Source organism: Aspergillus oryzae, chromosome 4 (assembly GCF_000184455.2).
Source record: "Aspergillus oryzae RIB40 DNA, chromosome 4".
In the NCBI taxonomy this organism is placed as follows: domain Eukaryota; kingdom Fungi; phylum Ascomycota; class Eurotiomycetes; order Eurotiales; family Aspergillaceae; genus Aspergillus; species Aspergillus oryzae.
Window position 1 is genome coordinate 1316257 of NC_036438.1, and position 19803 is coordinate 1336059.

The following is a 19803-nucleotide window of genomic DNA, read 5'->3' on the forward strand; positions in this document are numbered from 1 at the left end:
CCCTCTATTGCTTCCCTGTGTGGCAGTAATCTTTGTGTATAGCCACCCTCCGGACTGGTAGGCATGGCATTTGCCTGTAAATAGATTGCCTCAGTGGGATAGTCGGCGCATATTAATGCCCAAATACCAGCAACGTACGTATTTAGCTGTGACGCTTCTCAGACAATTTGGGTATGAAGGCAGAAATGCGGTCGTTAATGACCGTTTCCCGTAACTGAAGATGATACTGTATTTCAAATTCATGGTTGGCATCATAGTAATACAGGATTGGTGATCAGATAAAACATGGCACAGTGACACCTCTGTGCCGGGGAATCGCTAAAAGTAACATATGAAACAACCGATCTATACCTATCGACGTCGGTGATGGAATCAAAGAGACAAAAGGAAAAGAAGGTGAAACCAAGAACCAGAAAGATTGACTACATGCGTGCAGCTCGGGTAGTCTTATCATAGAAATCCAACGTCATCGCGGCCAAGAAACAGGGTATATCTTTCCGTTCCTCAACCCAGAATTTGATGAGGGGTCGGATTTCCATAGCGAATAGACTGTTCGGCCCACCGGAAATCTTCATCGTGCCATTTTCTCCGTCGAAAATGATTGAGTTTTCTTCACCATTGCCCATGCTGCCAGGTCCGCGAGAGTCAGAAGGGACGTCTCCGTCTCCATGTCTGTAGGCGGGGGAGAGGTGGAACATAGATGTTACTCGTACACGGCCGTTGGGGAGGAAGTCTAGTTTGTATCCGAGTAGGGATGCAACAGCCTCGCGGAACTCGGATGACTTGGCGGTCCAGATTTCCTTTAGTCGTCGCATGCGCTTCTCCTTATCTGCGACGACTCGCTCCATCTCTTGAATTTCTAACTTGAGGCTCTCCAGGGTGCTAACGGGGACAACTTTGACACTGTTGTGGTCGCCCTGGAGTTGGGCAAGCAAGTCACGGTTCTCAGCTTTGAGGGTTGTGATGGTGGAGAGTTTGAGATTCTCGGCTTGCGCTGTGGGATTGTCACGGAGCTCAAGAACGCGTGTGCGCGATTTGGCTTTGAGAGATTTGAGCTGAGATTTGGTAGCTTCAAGCTCTCGGCGTAGGAGGGTTGACGCCTGCTCAGACTTAGAGAGTGATTCTTGCAAAGTCCTGTTTTTCCGAGATAAGATAGAAAGACGCTCGTTCTCAGCATCGCTCTCAGCGGGGGACAGAGGCCGCTTAACACCCCGAGGTTCTGCATCCTGCTGTTCAGTAGGCTCCCGTTTCGAGAGTTCCTCGTGAGCTTTCTCCAGTTCTACTCTGTATTCATCAACGATCTTCTCCAAATTAGCGATCTGCTCTGACTTATGCACGTCGAATTGGCTTTGTTCCGCGTTCATGGTCACTTCTTCCGTGTCAAAAGTCTTCAATTGTGCGCGGAGATATTCAACCTCCTTCACCGCGAGCGCTCGCTGGCGATCTAGTCTTGCCCGAATTCTGCTCTCGGCCATGGCTCCTCCGTTTGCAGCACTGTTACTCCGGAGCTTTTCGATTTCCTGTCGCAGGTGGCTCCTCTCAGTTTCCAAACTTCTAATCAACTCGTCTTTCTCCAGAAACTGCGCTTCGACATTGCCAAGTTTATCAACGAGAGTTGCTTTCTCAATCCGCTCCTGCAGTAGAGCCTTCACAACTGCTTCTGGCGAGTCGACCTCGGCCTGTTCATCGTTATCCTGTAGAAGACTGGTCCATGAACTGCGCTCGTCTTCGAGCATCTGCTTCTGGATCTGAACTGTTCTCAACTCAGATTCCACCTCCTTCATTAATTGTAGTTGATTCTCGAGTGATTTCTTCTGCTCTTCCACCACTTCGACATTTTTCTGCACTTTTCGAAGAAGCCGCAATTCCGCACTTTGTTCCCGATTCGTAGTCTCTAGGTTCCTGATATGGCTGACCTGCTCCGAAAGCTCTCTTTTGAGAACAGTTACCGTCTCTGCATCGCTTCCTTCGGCTTTCAGTCGAATATTCTCGGTTTCCAGGTTGGCAACATCTGCTTCTCGTTCACGCAGTTTCTCTTGGGTGCTCTGTACGTCGGTCCTAGCGCTCTGGAGATCATTTTGCAATTCTTCGAGTGTTCTCTGGAGGGATGAGCGAATAGTCTCTAATTCGTTGATATGGTATTTGGCTTGTCTCTCCTGATCCAGTAATTGGGCTTTCGTATCATCGACATCATCCTGTAAGCTTTGGTTTTGGTCTTGGAGGCTTCTGATCTTCCGCTCAAGGCCGCCTTTCTCATTCAGCGCGGTTTCTTGAGCTTCTTTCAACTCTTTGGCGAGAGTCTCGCTCTTGTGATTGGCACGGTGACTGGCAGATTCTGCAGCCTGCATAGGAAGACTAGTCAGTTTAAAGACTGCCCAGTACAACAATTTGTACATACCTGGGCTTTCCTGAAGTCCGCATCTGCCTTTAATTGAACATCCCGAAGCTCTTTCTCATGGCGCAGTACCATCAAATCCCGCTCCTGTTTGATATTCTCCAATTCATACCTTAAAGTGTTGACTTGGACACGCAGTTCTTCCTTTTCTGTGTCTGTAAGAGAGTTAGTTAGTCGTATGAGACGCATCATCCGCCGCCGAAGGTTAGAGCTCACCAGGCTTTGAGACTTGAGAGGGACGAATGGACTGTCGCAAAGGACTTGGAGCCGGGGGGATCGATAATGGCGAGGCACTCCGTGGCGGTGAGCCCCAGGAAGGATGTGAATTCCTACTTGAGTTCATCTAAAGCTCGTTAGTGTCTCAGAGCTTTTAAGATTCGCAAGGCATGTTGTTTATCTACCTTGACTATGCAAGTTAACGGAGACCGATAATTAATCAATTGCGAATGAGGTCATGGAAATTAAGTGCGGGCCCGATAGAAGCTGCCTCAAGCTCCCTTAGGTTACTCCCACAACTGGACCGAGTCAAGCACGCAGAGAAGGAATAGCCGTACGGAGCAATTCAATGTCGGCTTGTTGTTTTGGGCGGGCGAATAGAACATCCCGATCCGGCACTGGATGAGTCAGCACAATTCACCGCCCGCCAGAAGCTCGCGTTCCCAGAAAGGATTAGCGCCGAAATTTTGAAAGATTTCGAATTTTTGCGGCCTCCAAAAGTGACCGATAAACTACTACTCCCCACGCCCACCCTCCTCCGATTGCCGCCCTTTTTCCTCCTCCTTTTGTTCGATTCCCCCGGGTGATACCAAATCTCAAAATGGCCAAGGACAAGGTTGAGAAGAAGGACAAGCGCGAGAAGAAGGAAAAGCGCTCGGAGAAGGACGGTGTCCACAAGAGCAAGAAGGACAAGAAGGAGAAGAAGGATAAGACTGCTCTCGCCGACGCGGTTGAGCAAGAACTCACGACTAAGGTTCTGGATGGAATTGACGATGCTGTCGCCGCGGAAGCCACTGCCAATATCGAGACTGAGGTGATGGATGTCGATGTCCGCCCTATTGGCGCCCTCGTGCCGTTTGCCCAGCCTTTGGTCGAAGACAAGTCGGCAAAGAAGGTCTTGAAGAGTGTGAAAAAGGGTAAGTTAAATCCTAAGTTTTACCCACTTTCGGATGATGTGCATGATGCGCATGATACTTCGTCCTTCAGCCCGAGCCAATTTCACTTTTACAATCTTAAATTGTCTATGATTCGTATTGTCGTGTGTAAAGCTTTCAGCTCGTTTCAATGATGCTAATACGATGATTTTACTGTAGCTGCCGTGAACAAGTGCCTCAAGCGCGGTGTGAAGGAAGTTGTCAAGGCTCTCCGGAAATCTCCCGTCCCTGCACCTAACGCCCCGGCCGGCACTCCCAATGGAGTCGTGATCCTTGCTGCCGACATCTCACCCATGGATGTTCTTTCGCATATTCCTGTCCTCTGTGAGGACCATGGCATTCCCTACGTTTTCGTCACATCACGAGCTGAGCTCGGTAACTCTGCCGCAACAAAGCGTCCCACCAGTGTCACCATGGTTGTTCCCAAGTCGGCCGCAAAGGGCAAGAAGGGTGATTCAGCAGATGATGAGGACTTTAGCAGTGTGTACGATGAGCTGGTCAAGCTTGTTCAGAAGGAGGCCAAGAAGGTGAACCTTTAAAAATCTGAGCGACTTTGACCTTCGTTACGTGTTTTTGTTATTTTTAATTATAAGGCTTCTTTATATCTCTTGTCGCTTGCTATGGCTGTACAGTTCCACTTTGATGTCTGGCAAGACAGCGCATGTCTTCGGGGTCTGGCCTTTGGGACGTGTTCATTGGGTTGATCTTTTATGATGTGTCCGTTGCAAATCTGGCGTTCTCAAATCGGTGTACGAAAAAAGGCAGGAAATGTGGAAATAGAAATTTTTCTATTAAACCAAGTGTTTGGTTATGTAGCAAATCTCGCACAATGCCGGTGATTTATACTCCTCGCAGCGAGCGCGGAAAACGGTTGTGCACGTGACACTGGTTCTATACTAAGATCTCGAACTATTGTTTTTCTTGCAGATAGCACCTTGCAGGTATGCGTTTGCAATAAAGAAAACCAAGCTAAGGGAATCGACCACTTCTAGACTTGGGACCGTCTTCCTGCTGATCAATTTGCCACAGATGTTATTTGGGGCAAGCAATCCATTTGTTAACGCCAATTGGACTATAGAGTTGAATAGAGACCCTCAAGCTACGTGGTTTATGCATAATTGCGGCTCTTAAGAAGTTCATGTGCTGCTTTCTTTATACTACCTTGAGAAGATGCATGAGGATGCCTTGGCCTAGCTGGTCAGGTGTCTCATCTACATGCAGTGTGATAACTTAGGAGTCGTCACACCCTGCAAAGCCATTGGTATCTCGGACCAAGTAAGTAATGTGCCCAATACGTCAGCGTGCTACTTGGTGGCTACGAAATATGATGTTATCATTTGTGTCCCGAACATCACCGAAAAGCCCTCAAACAAAGGACTGCATCTACACCTTGCATGAGCCAATCGATCCTTTGCAGACGACATTCCTCAATGGACAATCGAGACAACCATAAATTTATGAGTTAAACAGGAGGCTTGCCTCTTCTTGCTGGTAACAATGAAAAATCTGCACATTTCTCTTTCTCTCCAGTCCTTGCACCTCCAGTTCAAAGTCTGTTTTTATCCTTTGTGGCACACTATTTCATCATGGCAGAGCATGTAGTCGCCCCTATTGGGAAGAGGCTTATGGTTCAAGTCATTGACGATGTGGCTGATCGAGATCCAGAGAGGAAGGTCTGCGCTGTGCCGAAGGGCTCCGAGATCTCGGATGGGTTCTTTGACTTGACTTTTCGAGAGCTTGCCCATGCAGTGAATTATATGTCGTGGTGGATTGTAGAGGCCTTCGGCCGTAGCTCCACCATGGAGACCTTGACTTATCTCGGAGCGAATGATATACGTTATCTTGTGATGGTAATGGCGTGTAACAAGACGGGCTATAAGGTGGGATGGTGGATCTGTCTAATTCCATCGACCTGATACTGACCAGAAGCTGTTAGCCCCTACTTTCATCGACTAGAAACTCAGATGAAGCACATCTTCGCCTCCTTGAAACCACCAATTGCTCGAAACTGGCATATAGTACGGAAAGAAGCCAGAGAGCAATGGAAATAAAGGCTCTTCGACCCGACTTGACGACCGTGGAAATTCCAGCCCCAACAGAGATTCTCCGGGGCGCTACAATGCCGTATCTATTTTCTAAGTCTTTTGAAGAAGTCAAGGATGATGTGGCCTTTATTGCCCACAGCTCTGGTACAACTGGTGAGTAGTGACTGGCATAGTATGGACCAAGGTGCACAAATGTGTAACCAGGGCCAAATGCCTACTGGGGCATAATAAGCCATACTCCTAGATCATCAGCTGATGATATCCATCAAATCACAGGGATCCCGAAGCCTATTCAGCTGACTTTCGGCTACTTTGGTGCTCTGGATGCTGGCGCCTATGTTCCTATCCCTCCAGGACGATTCTCGGGGGTGCCTGATCGACTCAGCAAAGATGACGTTATCTTGGCCGCGGCGCCATTCTTTCACCTCATGGGGTTTTCATTGCTGATCATATCAGTGTTCCACGGTATTCGCTGCGTGGTAGCCCCAGATAAGCCATTATCGACTGAGTTTTTGACTTCTATGCTCAATGCAACCAAGCCCACGGCGATACTGCTACCACCTTGCATCCTAGAAGATATGACTCTATCACAAGCCTCTATGGAAGCCCTCTGGAACTTGAAATACGTGTTTTGGGGTGGTTCCTCTCTCTCGCCTGAGGTCGGTCGTAAGATCAGAGAGCACACCCCGCTGGCGGGTTTCATGGGAATGACCGAAGCTGGTTTTATACTGTCCTTAGCTCCCGAAGACAAGGAAGACTGGGAGTATTTTGAATGGTGGCCGACCAATGGGATCGAGATGGAGCTGGTGGATGACGACCTGTATGAAATGGTCATACACAGACATTACGATCCATTCCTACAACCCATCTTTCACACGTTTCCTGATTTGGACGAGTATCATACGAAGGATGTGTACACGCGGCATCCAACCAAATCCAACCTGTGGAAGCTGCGCGGACGTCTAGATGACGTTGTATCGCTCAGTAACGGAGAGAAGTTCAACCCAGTCACGATGGAGAAGATCATCGAGGGACATGCCTTAGTTGCGAGAGCTGTTGTTGTAGGCAATGGCAAATTTCAACCAGCCCTACTTGTTGAACCCAATTGGAATCAATGGAGTGAGGATGATCCACCTAGGGACTTGATCGCCCAAATTTGGCCTACAGTTCAAGATGCGAACCGTATCAACCCAGCCCATGGACGGATTATGAAAAACAAAATCGGGGTAGCATTGAAGAACAAACCGTTCCAGACTACACCCAAAGGGAGTACGCAGCGACGGCTTGTCACTCGAGACTATGAGAAGGAGATCGAGGATATTTATACAAAACAGGACGATGGATTTACGGAATATCAAATACCAGATACGGCTGATTTGTCTGGCATTCAGGAATTTGTCCGAAATGTGGTTTCAGACGCTCTCGGGTTCTCCTCTTTCTCAGACCAGACAGACTTTTATAGTTTGGGGTTCGATTCTTTGCAGACAATGCAGCTTAGCCGGACTTTTCAGGGCTCAATATGTTCGTGCCGGCCATCGACCAAATCTAGGGCTATCACAGCTCAGAATATCTACGGCAACCCCAATGTCGAAAAATTGGCCAAGTTTTTATACGGCATCACTAGCAATGTGGAGCAGAGTACGGTAGCGCGATCTGAGAAGATTGATGCTTTGGTGCAAAAATACACGATTGACCTGCCTGAGCGCGAAGCTGGTACACGCAAGGCGACGGATCAACACACTGTGATTCTTACTGGGTCTACCGGCTCACTCGGGAATTATCTGCTCCATGCCTTATTGAGAAATCCTTCTGTCGTGAAAGTTTATTGCTTGAATCGCTCAGAAGCAAAAAATAGACAAGTAAAGAGTTTCCAAGAAAAGGGATTAGAGTACGATTTCAGTCAAGGACGAGTTGAATTCCTGGTGGCATCTTTTGGCGAGGAGAAGTTCGGCCTCAGCGGACCGAAGTACGAAGAGATGCTTCGCACAGTAACTACAGTCGTCCACAATGCCTGGAGAATGGATTTCAACATCTCAGTTGATTCATTCGAAGATGTCCACATTCGCGGTGTCCGTCATTTCATCGACTTCAGTTTACAGAGCATACACAATGCCCACATCTTTTTCATGTCTTCTATAGGAACCATCGGCGGATGGACCCTCACCCATGGCCCATCTGTTCCTGAAACACCCTTGGAGGACTGTGACGTGACTTTGCGTCAGGGATATGCCGAAGCAAAACATATTTGCGAGCGTATCTGCCTAGCAGCATCTCAGAAAGCGGGTGTACCCACAACACTTCTACGTCTGGGGCAGATTGCCGGTCCAACAACAGAAAACGGCATGTGGAATAGGCAGGAATGGCTCCCGCTTATTGTTGCCACATCGAAGGCTATGGGCAAGATTCCTCGTACCTTGGGATCAATGCCAGTAGAGTGGACTCCCGTGGTAAGTTTCGACACAATCTCTCTAGCTTAAAATATTTCGGCTGACAACTGGAAAGGACACTCTTGCCACTATCATCACGGAGCTTATTCAAACGCGTAGCACAAGCCAGACGGATCCCCCCTGTTCTGTGTTCCACTTAGTCAACCCATCGGCGACTTCGTGGGAAAGCCTTCTGCCCGCGATTCAGGAGCGCTACAATGTCCAGCCAATTGAGATGTCCGAATGGGTCAATGAGTTGGAAAGTATCACCAACCCATCACCGGCAGAGGTTGCGGCGAAGCCCGCATTGAAGGTCCTTGGCTTTTACCAAGGGCTAGTGGAAGGCGAAGGAGCATTGTCAGCGCCTATGGAAGTAGAAAAGACAAAGGAGGCGAGCATTACCATGAAGTCGATGAGACCGATCTCGATTGAGTTGATGGCAAACTGGTTGAAGCAGTGGAACTTCTAGTCCAGACACTCAGACCATTGCTCGTTCTAAACTTCAAGGCTTCCTCTTTAGCAAATGTATAGGGAACAGCTAGTGACCCTTTCGATTGACTATATAAACCTTGCATCAAGAACGTATAGATTCTTAAACCCACAATGAAGACTTCAAAAACAAATCCCGCAGAAGCAACCCTACCAAATTTCTCAACCCTTCTCACCGCACATAACAAGCGTCCATCAGCAAGGGATAGGAACTAACGAATAACCCACCCCAACACGCGGCCATCGGATACCTACGAAGTAAGGAAAATAAAACTCAGCCGTTCCTTGCAAGTACCGATTATCTGGATCGGTCTGGCTAAATCAAACTGTTCTTGTGTAGATTTCACCCAGGGTCATTGCTGGAGGTGAGACTAAACCCCTCTTGATGGAAGGATATGTCAAGTGGAATCGCTTTGGAATTGAAGTTAGATGGGCAGAATGTTGAATAACATTTTTTTAAACAATTTTCTTGGCATATAGATATAATTTAGGATTCCAGTAGGCAGTTATGGATATGTAATCTAGAAATGCTATCTATAGATGTCTCTTCAGTGTATTGTCTAAATAGGGAGTGTCGCCCTGGTTACGCCTGAGATAGCTCTATCTGCGCTAATTCATGACGTGTTGTTTAAGAAACGATTGCCGTCGCATTAGAAAAGCATACTTGTCATGCCAAACGTTACAAAGGCAAATTGTCCGTCAATCGGGATTATATACTGAAATGGTGGGAGGTTTGGTTTTTTAAAAGATCTTTTTATCATATTATCTATAGTACATGGCCATTTCTGCAGGCTGAAGATGAAAATAACACGAGATACCCGCTCATGATCTTTTCATACCGTCCATCATAATCATTATTCAATTAAGCGCGCTGGTCAGACTGCAGATGCTGGTACCAGTGCTGGTTGTCGACACCCTTTTGCTCCCGGCCAGCCGGTGTGGCGGTAGGTCCAGATTCTGTCTGCTTCTGCTGGAAGCCCTTCGTAGCGAGACGGCCGGGGTCATTCTCGCCGCCAATATCGGTGGTGAAGCTCGCGTTGTTGCTGTCATCGAAACCGCCCTCCTGCAAGTTCTTGCCGTGGGGCTTCTTGCTGCTGAAGTCACCGACCACGTCCTCAGCATATGATGGTGCGGCGCTAGTCTTGGACCGGGTCTGGTAGCCACTGCCACTAGCATTGGCGGTGCCACGCTGCTGGTTCTGAGAGGCATTGGACTGCTGCTGGGTTCCTTGCTGCTGCTTGGAACCGGTAGGGCCACCAACGTAGCCGGAGGTAGAAAGATGGGGGCCAGGGAAGTCACCTTGGCCACCAAGAGCTTCGGGATATTTCTCCTGTCTGTCGAGGTTCTCACGAGCAGCACCAACTGGAGCCGATGGCAGCTCGGAGGCAGCGGATGTGTCCTTGGTGTTCAAGGTAGTCTGCTGGCCAGTCACACCGAGAGGCTGGGCGCCACGGTTCTGAGAGTAAACGCCGCCCTTGGTGGCAGATTCAGCGGCAAGAGAGTCTCCGATCACTGGTCCAGAGGATTCCTGGATGGGATTGCGGGAGGCTTCAGGGTCAGTGGTGACCTGGGAGTCGTTAGCCATAGTTTTCCACGTATATTTTGAGCTTATAAACATACCTTAGTGCTGCGGGGGCCTTGACCGATGGGCTGTCCTTGGAGATCCATGTTGATAGATGTGTGTGTAAATAAAAATTCCAAGTGTTCTAGAGATGTTGATGGAAATTGAAGTAGTTTGTAGCGTTGAATATCGTGGTATCGTAGATTTGTTTCGAATGATCTGATGTAGACAACCCGAGCAGTGCGATAGCAATGCTATATACCATTGGCATCTCATGGCATCAACTATGATATCCAGATCATCGACCTGGATGATGTCATTCTGACGGTAAAAGTCCACCATGTCCAGTACATTCGAGCCCCCAGCAGACAGCCAACAGGTACGTCAACGAGCATCGATCCCGAATTTTGAAACTCATTTAGTGGCGATCTAGCTCAATGACAAGAAAGAAAGAGCCCACTTTGTCCGGGATCCTAGTTGTCCAGAATCTTGTCGGGAAAGACCGTCTCCATCCGGATGGCCCTCCTACCGCCTATGGTATCCTGTAGCCGGAGGGTCGGCTCTCCACATGCCCTACTACCGGGTTCGGTGTGGCTTCCGTGGTCTTCTCCATTGCGTTAACGAATGCTGGATGAATGTCATCCCTGTAGAAATGCTACCAGACTATGGCGAAGCAACATAATGCGGTGACGTCATCGTCACCACCAGCAGCCCGATGTTGCATGGACAACAACGAGGGGCTATGATTCCATCAAATCCCGAGACGACGGCAGGGCAACTGCCTTTGTTTCACATCCTAAGCGCAAAAGGAGTCGATGATCTAGCACATCGATTTCGGAGTCATGAATGTTGGGTGGTTGACTTAGAATTTCATTCTACAGTGTTAAACTTCTCGATTAACCCGATTCGCAAAGTGTCATCCCGTCCAGGACCCAACGGTCATGTGATATCCATCAACCCTCGACGTAAATATGTAACTGTGATGCGTCGACTAAACTGTAAAGGAGACTAAACAAAGAGATCTCCTAGTCATACCGTGCTATAGCACTATCCAAAGTGTCTGTTCAGAGTTAAGCCGGACTAGTTTACATTTATAAGCAACCTTGGTAGTACGGAGTACACAACTACAATGTTTATATTTACGAAAAGAGATGGTGTGAAAAGAGAGAAAATAGCGGAATTGTCTTAAATATACTTTTCATGTATTGGTATGCATGAATAGCTACTAAAATACAAAGTTATCGCGCTCATGATGTATAACGCCCATATACCACGTCCGGTATCCATCAAACTCCCAAAGTCATTAATTACCGTGCCAGAGCATCCTTGGGGAGATCACTCAGATTGTCCTTCCCCTGGCGCCCAACATTGCCCATTGGTTGGGTTTGCTTGTGCAATTCATCTCCATCTTGACGGACACTGCTACCAGCGGTTGCGGGCTCTCTCAGAGCGCTGTTGCCCTCGCCAGAAACAGGTCCCTGGTGACGACCAGAACCAACGTTGACGGTCCTCTGGTCTAACGAGTTCCAGTCACTAGCGACTGGTGGCTGATCAGGTAGAGGCAGGTTGGACTTGGTCTGTTCAATCTGCTGCTTCTTGTCGGTGTTCTCGCTGAGGAGGGACTATGGAACTATTAGTCAGGGCTCGCAACATGGTCACTGCTGAATTCCTAACTTACTTTCATAGCTGAGACATCTGAGTTCTTAGGGACATTTCCCTGGTGGGCTTGGGAAACCTTGGATTCCGGCTTGCGGATATCCTGAGTGGTGGTGTGGAAGGTCTGGTCGGACATTTTGTGTGAAGTAGTGTAGGAAGTAGTTGGTTGCGATGTAATTGAAATTGGTTGGTTGGAGAGGTAGTTGTTTGGATGTGTAGTTTGATTTTGATGAAAAGAGTTTCATTTACAGAGGAGTCCTGGTTACTTATATGTTTGTTGTTGGGTGCATGATTTAATGGGAAGACTGGTGACGTTGTTACACCTATGACGACATAGCCGATGTCCAGGCTTTGGATGAAGCGAAACCCACTCTGGGACCAACACGGCGGAGAATCCCTGAACCCTGGGACTCGAATTCATAATTCGAGTACTCAATGGTCCAATCAAATGCCTTGCGGTGAGATCAAATCGGCAATTGATTCAATGCGCTCCTGGGGACTTCACAATAGTACCTTTTAACGATCGTCACCGGATGCGCCCTGACTTCATACAATGTAGCCTCCAAGTAACGATTTGAGAATAATTCGTAAATCAACTAATTCTATTTCTAATTTTACGTACCAAGCCTAGGCCTAGAATGGCAAGTCATCGTGTGTCGTTCTCTAATTCAAAGAATTCTGCGATGGGTCTCTTTCATCACTCATTCGGTTCGTATCGATCTATGACGACGCATTTCTTTATGTATATACATGTTCACAACTCAGATAATATGGTGAAACAGGGGTAATGTATCTAGTTCCTTCTAGACGAAAATATCACAACTTCCCACATATGGAATCATTGGACATAAAGTACACGTCTAAGTTGGGTCTGGAAAGCAGTGAGCTCTGGAGGATCAATGAGCAAAATGTAGTATATCGAGACTTACGCGATTCATTCTAGATACGGATGAGTAATGACTAGATCCGAACTGCTCACGGGCAATATGCCACAGATTAGGTTGAGAGCAGCCTCGATACTCGCTACTGTAGGACGCAAAAGCCATATATTGAGATTCACATATCGGGAAGAAACTTGACACAGTCTACCAGGGCTCGTGTTCACAAGTATATCTCAGATCAGACCTGACCTTCAAGTCTACAGGCAGCATGAGCTAGTACCTAGATTGTAGATCGGCCGTGAAGATATCGAAAACACCTAAAATATAATGGTTGTTGATCCACTAGTTGGGCAACCGCTTGGAGATGCGGACTTGTGGCAGCAATGTCTCTTGGTCCCTGTCCAGCAGCATGCACCATCACCACAACTCGACGTGGCACATTCCCAGTGAGTAGCATTGTCACAACTTCCCGCACAGAAGGGTGCAGTTCCGCTCCAAAAGCAGTTTCCTTGTGCAGGGATGGGATCTGTTTCAGTTGGGCTTCCCATCTGGTTACCTGGTTCGGTAGTGTCTAGCTGCAGTGAGCACCATATACATAAAATGATAAGCGCAGGGTATCCTTTACCAACTGCCGCAGTAGCAGCTAGGGCGCTAAAGAAAAGCGATATTATGATAGAATGCATGGCGAAGTCCGACAACCTTTCCTCCATATCAGCGAATTATAGTGATTTCTGCTGGTAAATACAAAGCTCACAGATCAGCAAGTACTCGAAAATGAACAGTTTAGATCTCGGGAAGATCCGCTTGTAGCTCGATAAATGTAATATGGATGTGTAGACTGAAGCTTTCCGAGACTTCTTGAGGAGCCACAGATGAACGGACTTATATATGGGCTTCATCTCTGATCTCATGTCTTCGGCTATTAGAGTATTACATGTGTTCCCTTCCGAGTTGCCATCTTTCTGAAACTCCTGTGACACCTGACCATCCAAATGGAATTCGCAGTGACTTCGACCCATTCAGCACAGAATGGCTTAATCTCAAGTGCTCGTACCATATTATTTACTTGGCCTTGGTCTTATTTTGCTTCATGAAGAATCCTTAAAGCAATGACATATATCTGATTGGTGATGTGCTATCCTTTGGGGCATAGAGAAGAGCTTTACCAGGCTGGCAGAAGAGTAAGGGGTGGTCTCAGTAGTATGGGAGAGTAACTGCAGATCTACTCCGTAGCGGCGCATAAAGTGCAAAAAAATGCCTTGTAGAACCAGGCTGCTGCCTCACACTCTCTGTGAAGCAATATTCTATCTCCATCACCGTCATCCCTTGAGGCCTATGACGACAAGATAAAAGTGCCAGACTTATTCTATGTGATATTGGACATTATTGTATCATGTGTGCATAGGCTAAGGGGTCTTTCTTGTTATGACAGTCAGTTCATGATCAGTAAACCAAAGGGTGTTGCACAATCGCTTCAGGGAAATTCTGATAAACAACAGCGACTGATGATCGTTCATATAGATCCACCATAGATAAATAAATATAAATATATATGCGTGTTGTGTAGTAAATACACGCTTGAGTCAGTTTCTAGACACGGCGTATTTTCCTGATAAAACTGCATGTCTTATCACATGCTGTGTTCCGTTGCTTCAGTACTACATGTAGTGCCACAAGGTGGTTGACAGCAAGAACTATTCACATGTATGAGGGCGAGATTAACAGAGGGAAGGATATGCATCAGTAACGGTTTCCAATGCGCTATACTCAGAACAGAGACGCTAGCCTGCTTTAGGAAATAAAGGGTTGAAGGTAGACCGCCTTCCATTACAAGATGCCGAAACTGACCACCAATTCCCCGCTACCAGCGAAATGAAATTTTTGGTTGCATGTTGTTAGACAGGAATAGACTCTTGTTCTGCCGTTGTGTTTCTTTATTGTACGTTTTGTTACCCAGATATTTGCTAGTATGCCCAGAGATCCATTGATTGGGTTGGTTGGAAAGGTCTGCTACTCTTCGTTATCTCGGAAGATACGCCGCTGACTGAACTGAGGGGCATGTAGCCATCCAGCGGGAAATCGACAACGCTGAATAGTTTGACAGATGCTACTTCAAAAGTTGGTAAGGCTATCTTTGTTAGCTGTGTAGCCAAAGTATATGTGCATTGACCGGAGCATTTTCCATTTGTAGGGAACTTCCCGTAAGTAAACCAGAATGCGCTCCGTTATATCGTTCCATTACGCAAATCCCAATAATACAAATCTCGCTGTCCGAAGACGTCTAATTAGTGAGCTTTAGTTTCACTACGATCGATCCTCAGCGCGCCATTGGCTACCTCCAAATAGAATGTGCATGCCAGCGATACGGTGTGTCGGATAAGTGCAGACCGAATTATGGAGGCTGTATAGAAGGAAGACGCTCTGTTCCCATCGAGCTCTTAGACGTTGCAGGTCTCGTTCCAGGCGCGCATCAAGGTCGAGGGCTGGGCAACAAGTTCTTGGATGATTTGCGTCATGCAGATGCCTTGATCCACGTGGTTGATGTTAGTGGAACCACAGACGCAGAAGGTCAGGATTTGTCGCGGTTTCGAAAATGCTGTTGTTGCGCGAGTGCAAGAAAATATATTGGCTAATACGTCTGTGTGCATTTCAGGGAAAGCAACTCGAGGTTACGATCCTTCACAAGATATTGAATGGCTACATTCCGAGATTGTGCGCTGGGTGTTAGGAAATTTGATGCAAAGATGGTAAATCGACACGGCCCTGAACCTAGGCTGTCTGTGCTGATGATTCTTGTAGGGGATCCATCAAGAGGAGACATATGGCCATAAGTCAGTCTATAGGAATTTCTTAATGTTTCTGGCATGCTGACACTTACAATAGAGGCGACGGCTGTGGACACCTTACAGGGGCAGTTCTCCGGTTATGGAAGTACGTCGACGATTGTTGCACGCTGCTTAGATCGGATAGGCTTGAAGGAGCCGCTTGAGAACTGGTCTGATGAGACTGTTGAGAAGGTTGTCAAAGCTTTTATCGATGAAAAATTCCCCACGGTCTATGCTTTAAATAAGATCGATCATCCCGACGCAGACAAGGTTTGCCAGCATTCCCGTTTGGCTTTGAATCGACGCTGACAAGAGTGGCTCCAGAATATCAGCAAAATTGCCAAAATGCAGGACCCTCAGTCCATTGTTCTCTGCTCCGCAATCTCAGAAGTGTTCCTTCGGAGGTTAGCGAAACAAAATTACATCAAATACGTTGAAGGAAGCGAATTCCTAGATACGCGAGAAGACCTCATAGACATGGGCGAGCCGGACGGCGGTGGCTTAAAGGAGATGGATGAGAAGTTGAAGACGTAAGTTACTCTAGTATTTGCACAGTATCTGTTTTGCTAACATGGACATCACATTAGCCGTGTCGAGAATTTGAAAGACATGGTACTCTATCGTTTTGGCTCAACTGGAGTTGTGCAATGCCTTTCACGTGCCGCAGAGCTTCTGGGTCTGGTGCCAGTCTTCCCGGTAAGGAACATACACACTTTCGCATCAGGAGCCGGAAGTGATGCAGCGTTCCGTGATTGTGTCCTAGTTAAGAAGTAAGTAATGCTGATTGCAAATCCTACATCTCTTTAATCCATCTGACACGGAGTAGGGGCACTACGGTTGGCGATGTTGCTCACAAGGTCATGGGCGATATACCGATCTCCTACATTGAGGGCGTTGGCGGTATCCGCGTCTCGGAAGATGAAATTGTACAAGTAGGAAAACATGATGTAGGTGTTAACCTTTCAATAACTAAGTTAATATTGGTCGCTAACTCGCATCCCTCGTTTTTAGGTACTATCCTTCAAGCCTGGCCGATAGATTTCAGTATCCAATTTATATACAGTTGATATGACTGGGAATGAACAATATAACGCTTATGGCGGTTATTCAAAGTACATAGCCGAAAATGAATGAAGCAGAAAAGCAACCCAACTTTCAGATCAATGGCCCTTCTGTTAAAGATATCAATAGTCAGTCACCTGATCTTGATTGACGGTGTCGATTCTTTATCCCAGGAATGTCCTAGATTATACGTTACTGGACTGAAGATTTGAAAACATACCTGGGCTCTTTCATCATTCATTCCAATGATCGGTTCAGGTGCCTTAGGATGCTCCTCCTTAGCCTTCTTCCAATGCTTTAATCCTTCTCTCTCCGTTGCCGCCTGAGGCTTATCACCTCGCGCTACTCCTTCATATTCCTCCCTGTCCTTCATACCAGAAGAAGCCCCCTCAACAGTGGGATCTGTGTTATCATTCTTCTTGCTTCGGTCCACAGCATGGTCGTCTGTTGATGTTCCTTTCCAATCTTGAGTTATGCCGCTGTTGAGGCGAACGCGCACGCTTCCAGGCGTGTGGAACGCTGCTGGCTGCCACACGGAATAAAGCGGAAGTAAGCAGAGACGTGGCGGCCGTGGCGTGAGCAGATGATGTAGTTTTGAAGTTGGAGTAGGGAGTCGTGAACTGCTCGGCATCTTGGGCTTGTGATTTATGGCAGGGATTCAAATTCACAAAATTCTGTTGTACAAAAGCAGCTTTCTTTACACACAGCACATATATTTGCGAAGATTATATATTTGAACAAATGGAGAGTCTACATTCTGTAAAGCCTGGTTTTAGAGCGCATCATCTAGACCCCGGTCTTATGACGTCTACATGCTGCAATCGTACTATTGCCCACCTACTTCAGAAAACCAGGGCTTAGGGCTCCGCATGGATACCGCTTTTCTTATCGATAAGGAAAGCAGCAACTTAAGAGTGGGGACCTCGAGTGGACTCTCATACCCTTCCAAGCGCATGATTACACGTTTGTCGGAGATAAATTACGAGCCTGAGGAAATATGAAGCGTGAATACCTTCCCATTGAGACACTTTCTGCTTGGACAAGGCTCAATGGCATCTCCGTCGATGGGGTCACTTTCCGCAAGGTGCGAACCGAAGATGGCATAGACAAGGGATGCGCGATAGTAGCGACAGGAGAGAAGAGCAATGAGAGCTCAGAGACCGGAGAAGTAGATACAGAGACTCTCCTTCGAGTTCCCTCCGACTTGATTCTGTCGCTTAGGTTGGTTGAAACTCATGCCAAGTCTGATCGGTATCTGCGTGAGGTACTAGACGCCGTCGGCGATTTCGGAAGAGTATGTGCATCCTACCTTTCAGTGGGGTGTTGGGAATTTACTGGCAGCTTATTTAGAAATTGGTGTTGAGGGTATGGGCTGATATGAACAGACAGCTAGGGGTGCGATTTTGATCTTCTTAGTCCTCCAGATCACATACTCTAGTCCGGATTTCGCGGATGAGCACCATCGCATTGGAGTGTCCAACCCTTGGACCGAATATATACAGTATTTGCCATCTTCAATCACACTACCTACGTTCTACACGGTGGAAGAGCGGGAGCTTCTGCGGGGGACATCTCTGAAATTGGCAGTGGATGCAAAGATCGTCTCGCTTGAGAATGAATTTGAGCTCTTACGCCAATCAACCGAGAACATATCTTGTTGTCGCAAGCATTGGTGGGATGAGAATACAGGAAGATTCACGTTGGACGACTGGAAATACGTCGATGCTATGTACCGATCGCGTATGGTGGATTTGCCCAGCTCTGGCCATGCAATGGTTCCATGCATTGACATGGCTAACCATGCATCTGAGGATATTGTGAAAGCTTTATACGAAGAGGATACAGAAGGCAATGCTGTGCTTCAGCTACGATCGGGGCGGAAACTTCATTCCGACGAGGAAGTTACTATATCGTGAGTTTTGATAGTGGATCTCGTAGCAGTAACACGACTCATGGTGATGGTGATTCATAGGTACGGGGACGACAAACCAGCATCGGAGATGATATTCTCCTATGGATTCCTCGAGAGTGAGAGAGGAGGTGCAAAGCAGATATTTCTCAATCTGGACATCCCCGAAGACGACCCATTGATTATGGCCAAGAAACGAGTTTGCAAGGCACCGCCAGGACTTCGTTTATTCGATGCCCCTACGGCAGAAAGGGGTAGCACTGATTGGGATAGTCCGTTTGTCTGGTGGCTTTGCGTGAACCAAGAAGACGGGCTTGAATTTGAAGTATTACAAACCAATGATGGGGGTAGAGAAGTCAAAGTCAGTTGGAAAGGTGAGGAGATCAAAGATCCCAATGACATCAAATCCTTATTGGCCAAGGACCCTCTGTGGGATATTTTCCAGCTTCGAGCTGTGGTGACTGTGCTGGATCGGCTAGAATCTCATTTTCTCATTCTTCGAGAAACTCAGATCATGGTTGAGGAGATCAATCACAATGAGGATATGCTTGCACTCTTCAGGCCTGAGGTGTATAATACAATTAACAGTCTACGTGAGTTGGAGGGGAAGCTGTTGGAAAAAGGGATCGAGGATTTGGTTCAGCAGGTAAGTGATGTAATCTGAATGGCTCTGTGGGCCACATTGGGCGGACACTGACCACCATCCATCTATAGAGACAGGATCTTATGGCGAGTGAGGCGGTCGCCGCATATCTTACCCAGCAACAGGCTGATGATGTCGAAGAGGATTTCTCGTGATCATCAATTCATGTATATGGCAACAAGACACGAGGCCATATTAACCGAATCCGCCACTGTGCTTTGAGTCATTGGTCATGTTCACGTTGCTATCGATCACTGTTAGCATCATTTAATCCATACCGAAACCGGTGCCTGTTTGAGTTTCACTATATCCACTGCGGAAGGTCGATCATTCAATTAAAATGAACGTGGATTGTGGGGAAACCCCAGTTGGGGTAAAGCAGCAGAGAGAGTTGGTGGAGTTCCAAGTTCATGGCTGCCCCTAAGGGTCGAGATCATGGAAGCCGCCACAGGCGAATCCTTTCGAGTTCATTGACTTCTATGACGTGATGCTGACCAGTCGGACCAGGATTCCGACCATGTCTTTAGCCCCAGGGGGATATTCTTTCTTGTCTCTTGATTGGGGTCTTGTTCCAGTCGCCATGTGGTGTATGTAGCCATGCGCCGCCGGTCTTTTGGTTAACTTGCTGCGCCAACCAGATCCATGGATGTACAGTATATCTCTTTGAGTTGACTGGAGAGTCAGCTCGAATTAAAAACCTTGACCACAAAAACATAATCCGCCTTATTTTGAGTCTCATAATGTTTTAGCGTCAAATAGT

General features: G+C 47.3%; 8 protein-coding genes across 8 annotated transcripts; 4 read left to right on the forward strand and 4 right to left on the reverse strand.

The window, feature by feature from the left end:
- Positions 1 to 422: 422 nt before the first annotated feature.
- On the reverse strand, positions 423 to 3961 carry AO090012000517 (coiled-coil domain-containing protein MAD1; the record flags this gene model as incomplete). The annotated part of the gene is made up of 3 exons (XM_023236523.1): positions 423 to 2342; positions 2399 to 2642; positions 3894 to 3961. 3 exons carry the CDS (start codon positions 3959 to 3961, stop codon positions 423 to 425), a joined length of 2232 nt encoding a protein of 743 aa, XP_023091442.1.
- A 1171-nt stretch (positions 3962 to 5132) lies between these two features.
- Positions 5133 to 6557, forward strand: AO090012000518 (uncharacterized protein; the record flags this gene model as incomplete). The annotated part of the gene is made up of 4 exons (XM_023236524.1): positions 5133 to 5426; positions 5600 to 5744; positions 5868 to 6411; positions 6500 to 6557. The coding sequence occupies 4 exons, from the start codon at positions 5133 to 5135 to the stop codon at positions 6555 to 6557; spliced, it is 1041 nt and encodes a 346-aa protein (XP_023091443.1).
- Positions 6558 to 6604: 47 nt separating this feature from the next.
- AO090012000519 (uncharacterized protein) lies at positions 6605 to 8068 on the forward strand (the record flags this gene model as incomplete). Its single annotated transcript, XM_023236525.1, has 1 exon — positions 6605 to 8068. One exon carries the CDS (start codon positions 6605 to 6607, stop codon positions 8066 to 8068), a length of 1464 nt encoding a protein of 487 aa, XP_023091444.1.
- A 1300-nt stretch (positions 8069 to 9368) lies between these two features.
- Positions 9369 to 10174, reverse strand: AO090012000520 (uncharacterized protein; the record flags this gene model as incomplete). The annotated part of the gene is made up of 2 exons (XM_001727472.3): positions 9369 to 10073; positions 10127 to 10174. 2 exons carry the CDS (start codon positions 10172 to 10174, stop codon positions 9369 to 9371), a joined length of 753 nt encoding a protein of 250 aa, XP_001727524.1.
- Positions 10175 to 11374: 1200 nt separating this feature from the next.
- AO090012000521 (uncharacterized protein) lies at positions 11375 to 11859 on the reverse strand (the record flags this gene model as incomplete). The annotated part of the gene is made up of 2 exons (XM_001727473.3): positions 11375 to 11689; positions 11746 to 11859. The coding sequence occupies 2 exons, from the start codon at positions 11857 to 11859 to the stop codon at positions 11375 to 11377; spliced, it is 429 nt and encodes a 142-aa protein (XP_001727525.1).
- Positions 11860 to 16589: 4730 nt separating this feature from the next.
- Positions 16590 to 17122, reverse strand: AO090012000522 (uncharacterized protein; the record flags this gene model as incomplete). The annotated part of the gene is made up of 2 exons (XM_001727474.3): positions 16590 to 16601; positions 16712 to 17122. 2 exons carry the CDS (start codon positions 17120 to 17122, stop codon positions 16590 to 16592), a joined length of 423 nt encoding a protein of 140 aa, XP_001727526.1.
- Positions 17123 to 17488: 366 nt separating this feature from the next.
- Positions 17489 to 17898, forward strand: AO090012000523 (uncharacterized protein; the record flags this gene model as incomplete). Its single annotated transcript, XM_023236526.1, has 2 exons — positions 17489 to 17785; positions 17842 to 17898. The coding sequence occupies 2 exons, from the start codon at positions 17489 to 17491 to the stop codon at positions 17896 to 17898; spliced, it is 354 nt and encodes a 117-aa protein (XP_023091445.1).
- A 320-nt stretch (positions 17899 to 18218) lies between these two features.
- AO090012000524 (uncharacterized protein) lies at positions 18219 to 19198 on the forward strand (the record flags this gene model as incomplete). The annotated part of the gene is made up of 3 exons (XM_001727476.3): positions 18219 to 18403; positions 18464 to 19046; positions 19115 to 19198. 3 exons carry the CDS (start codon positions 18219 to 18221, stop codon positions 19196 to 19198), a joined length of 852 nt encoding a protein of 283 aa, XP_001727528.3.
- Positions 19199 to 19803: the final 605 nt, after the last annotated feature.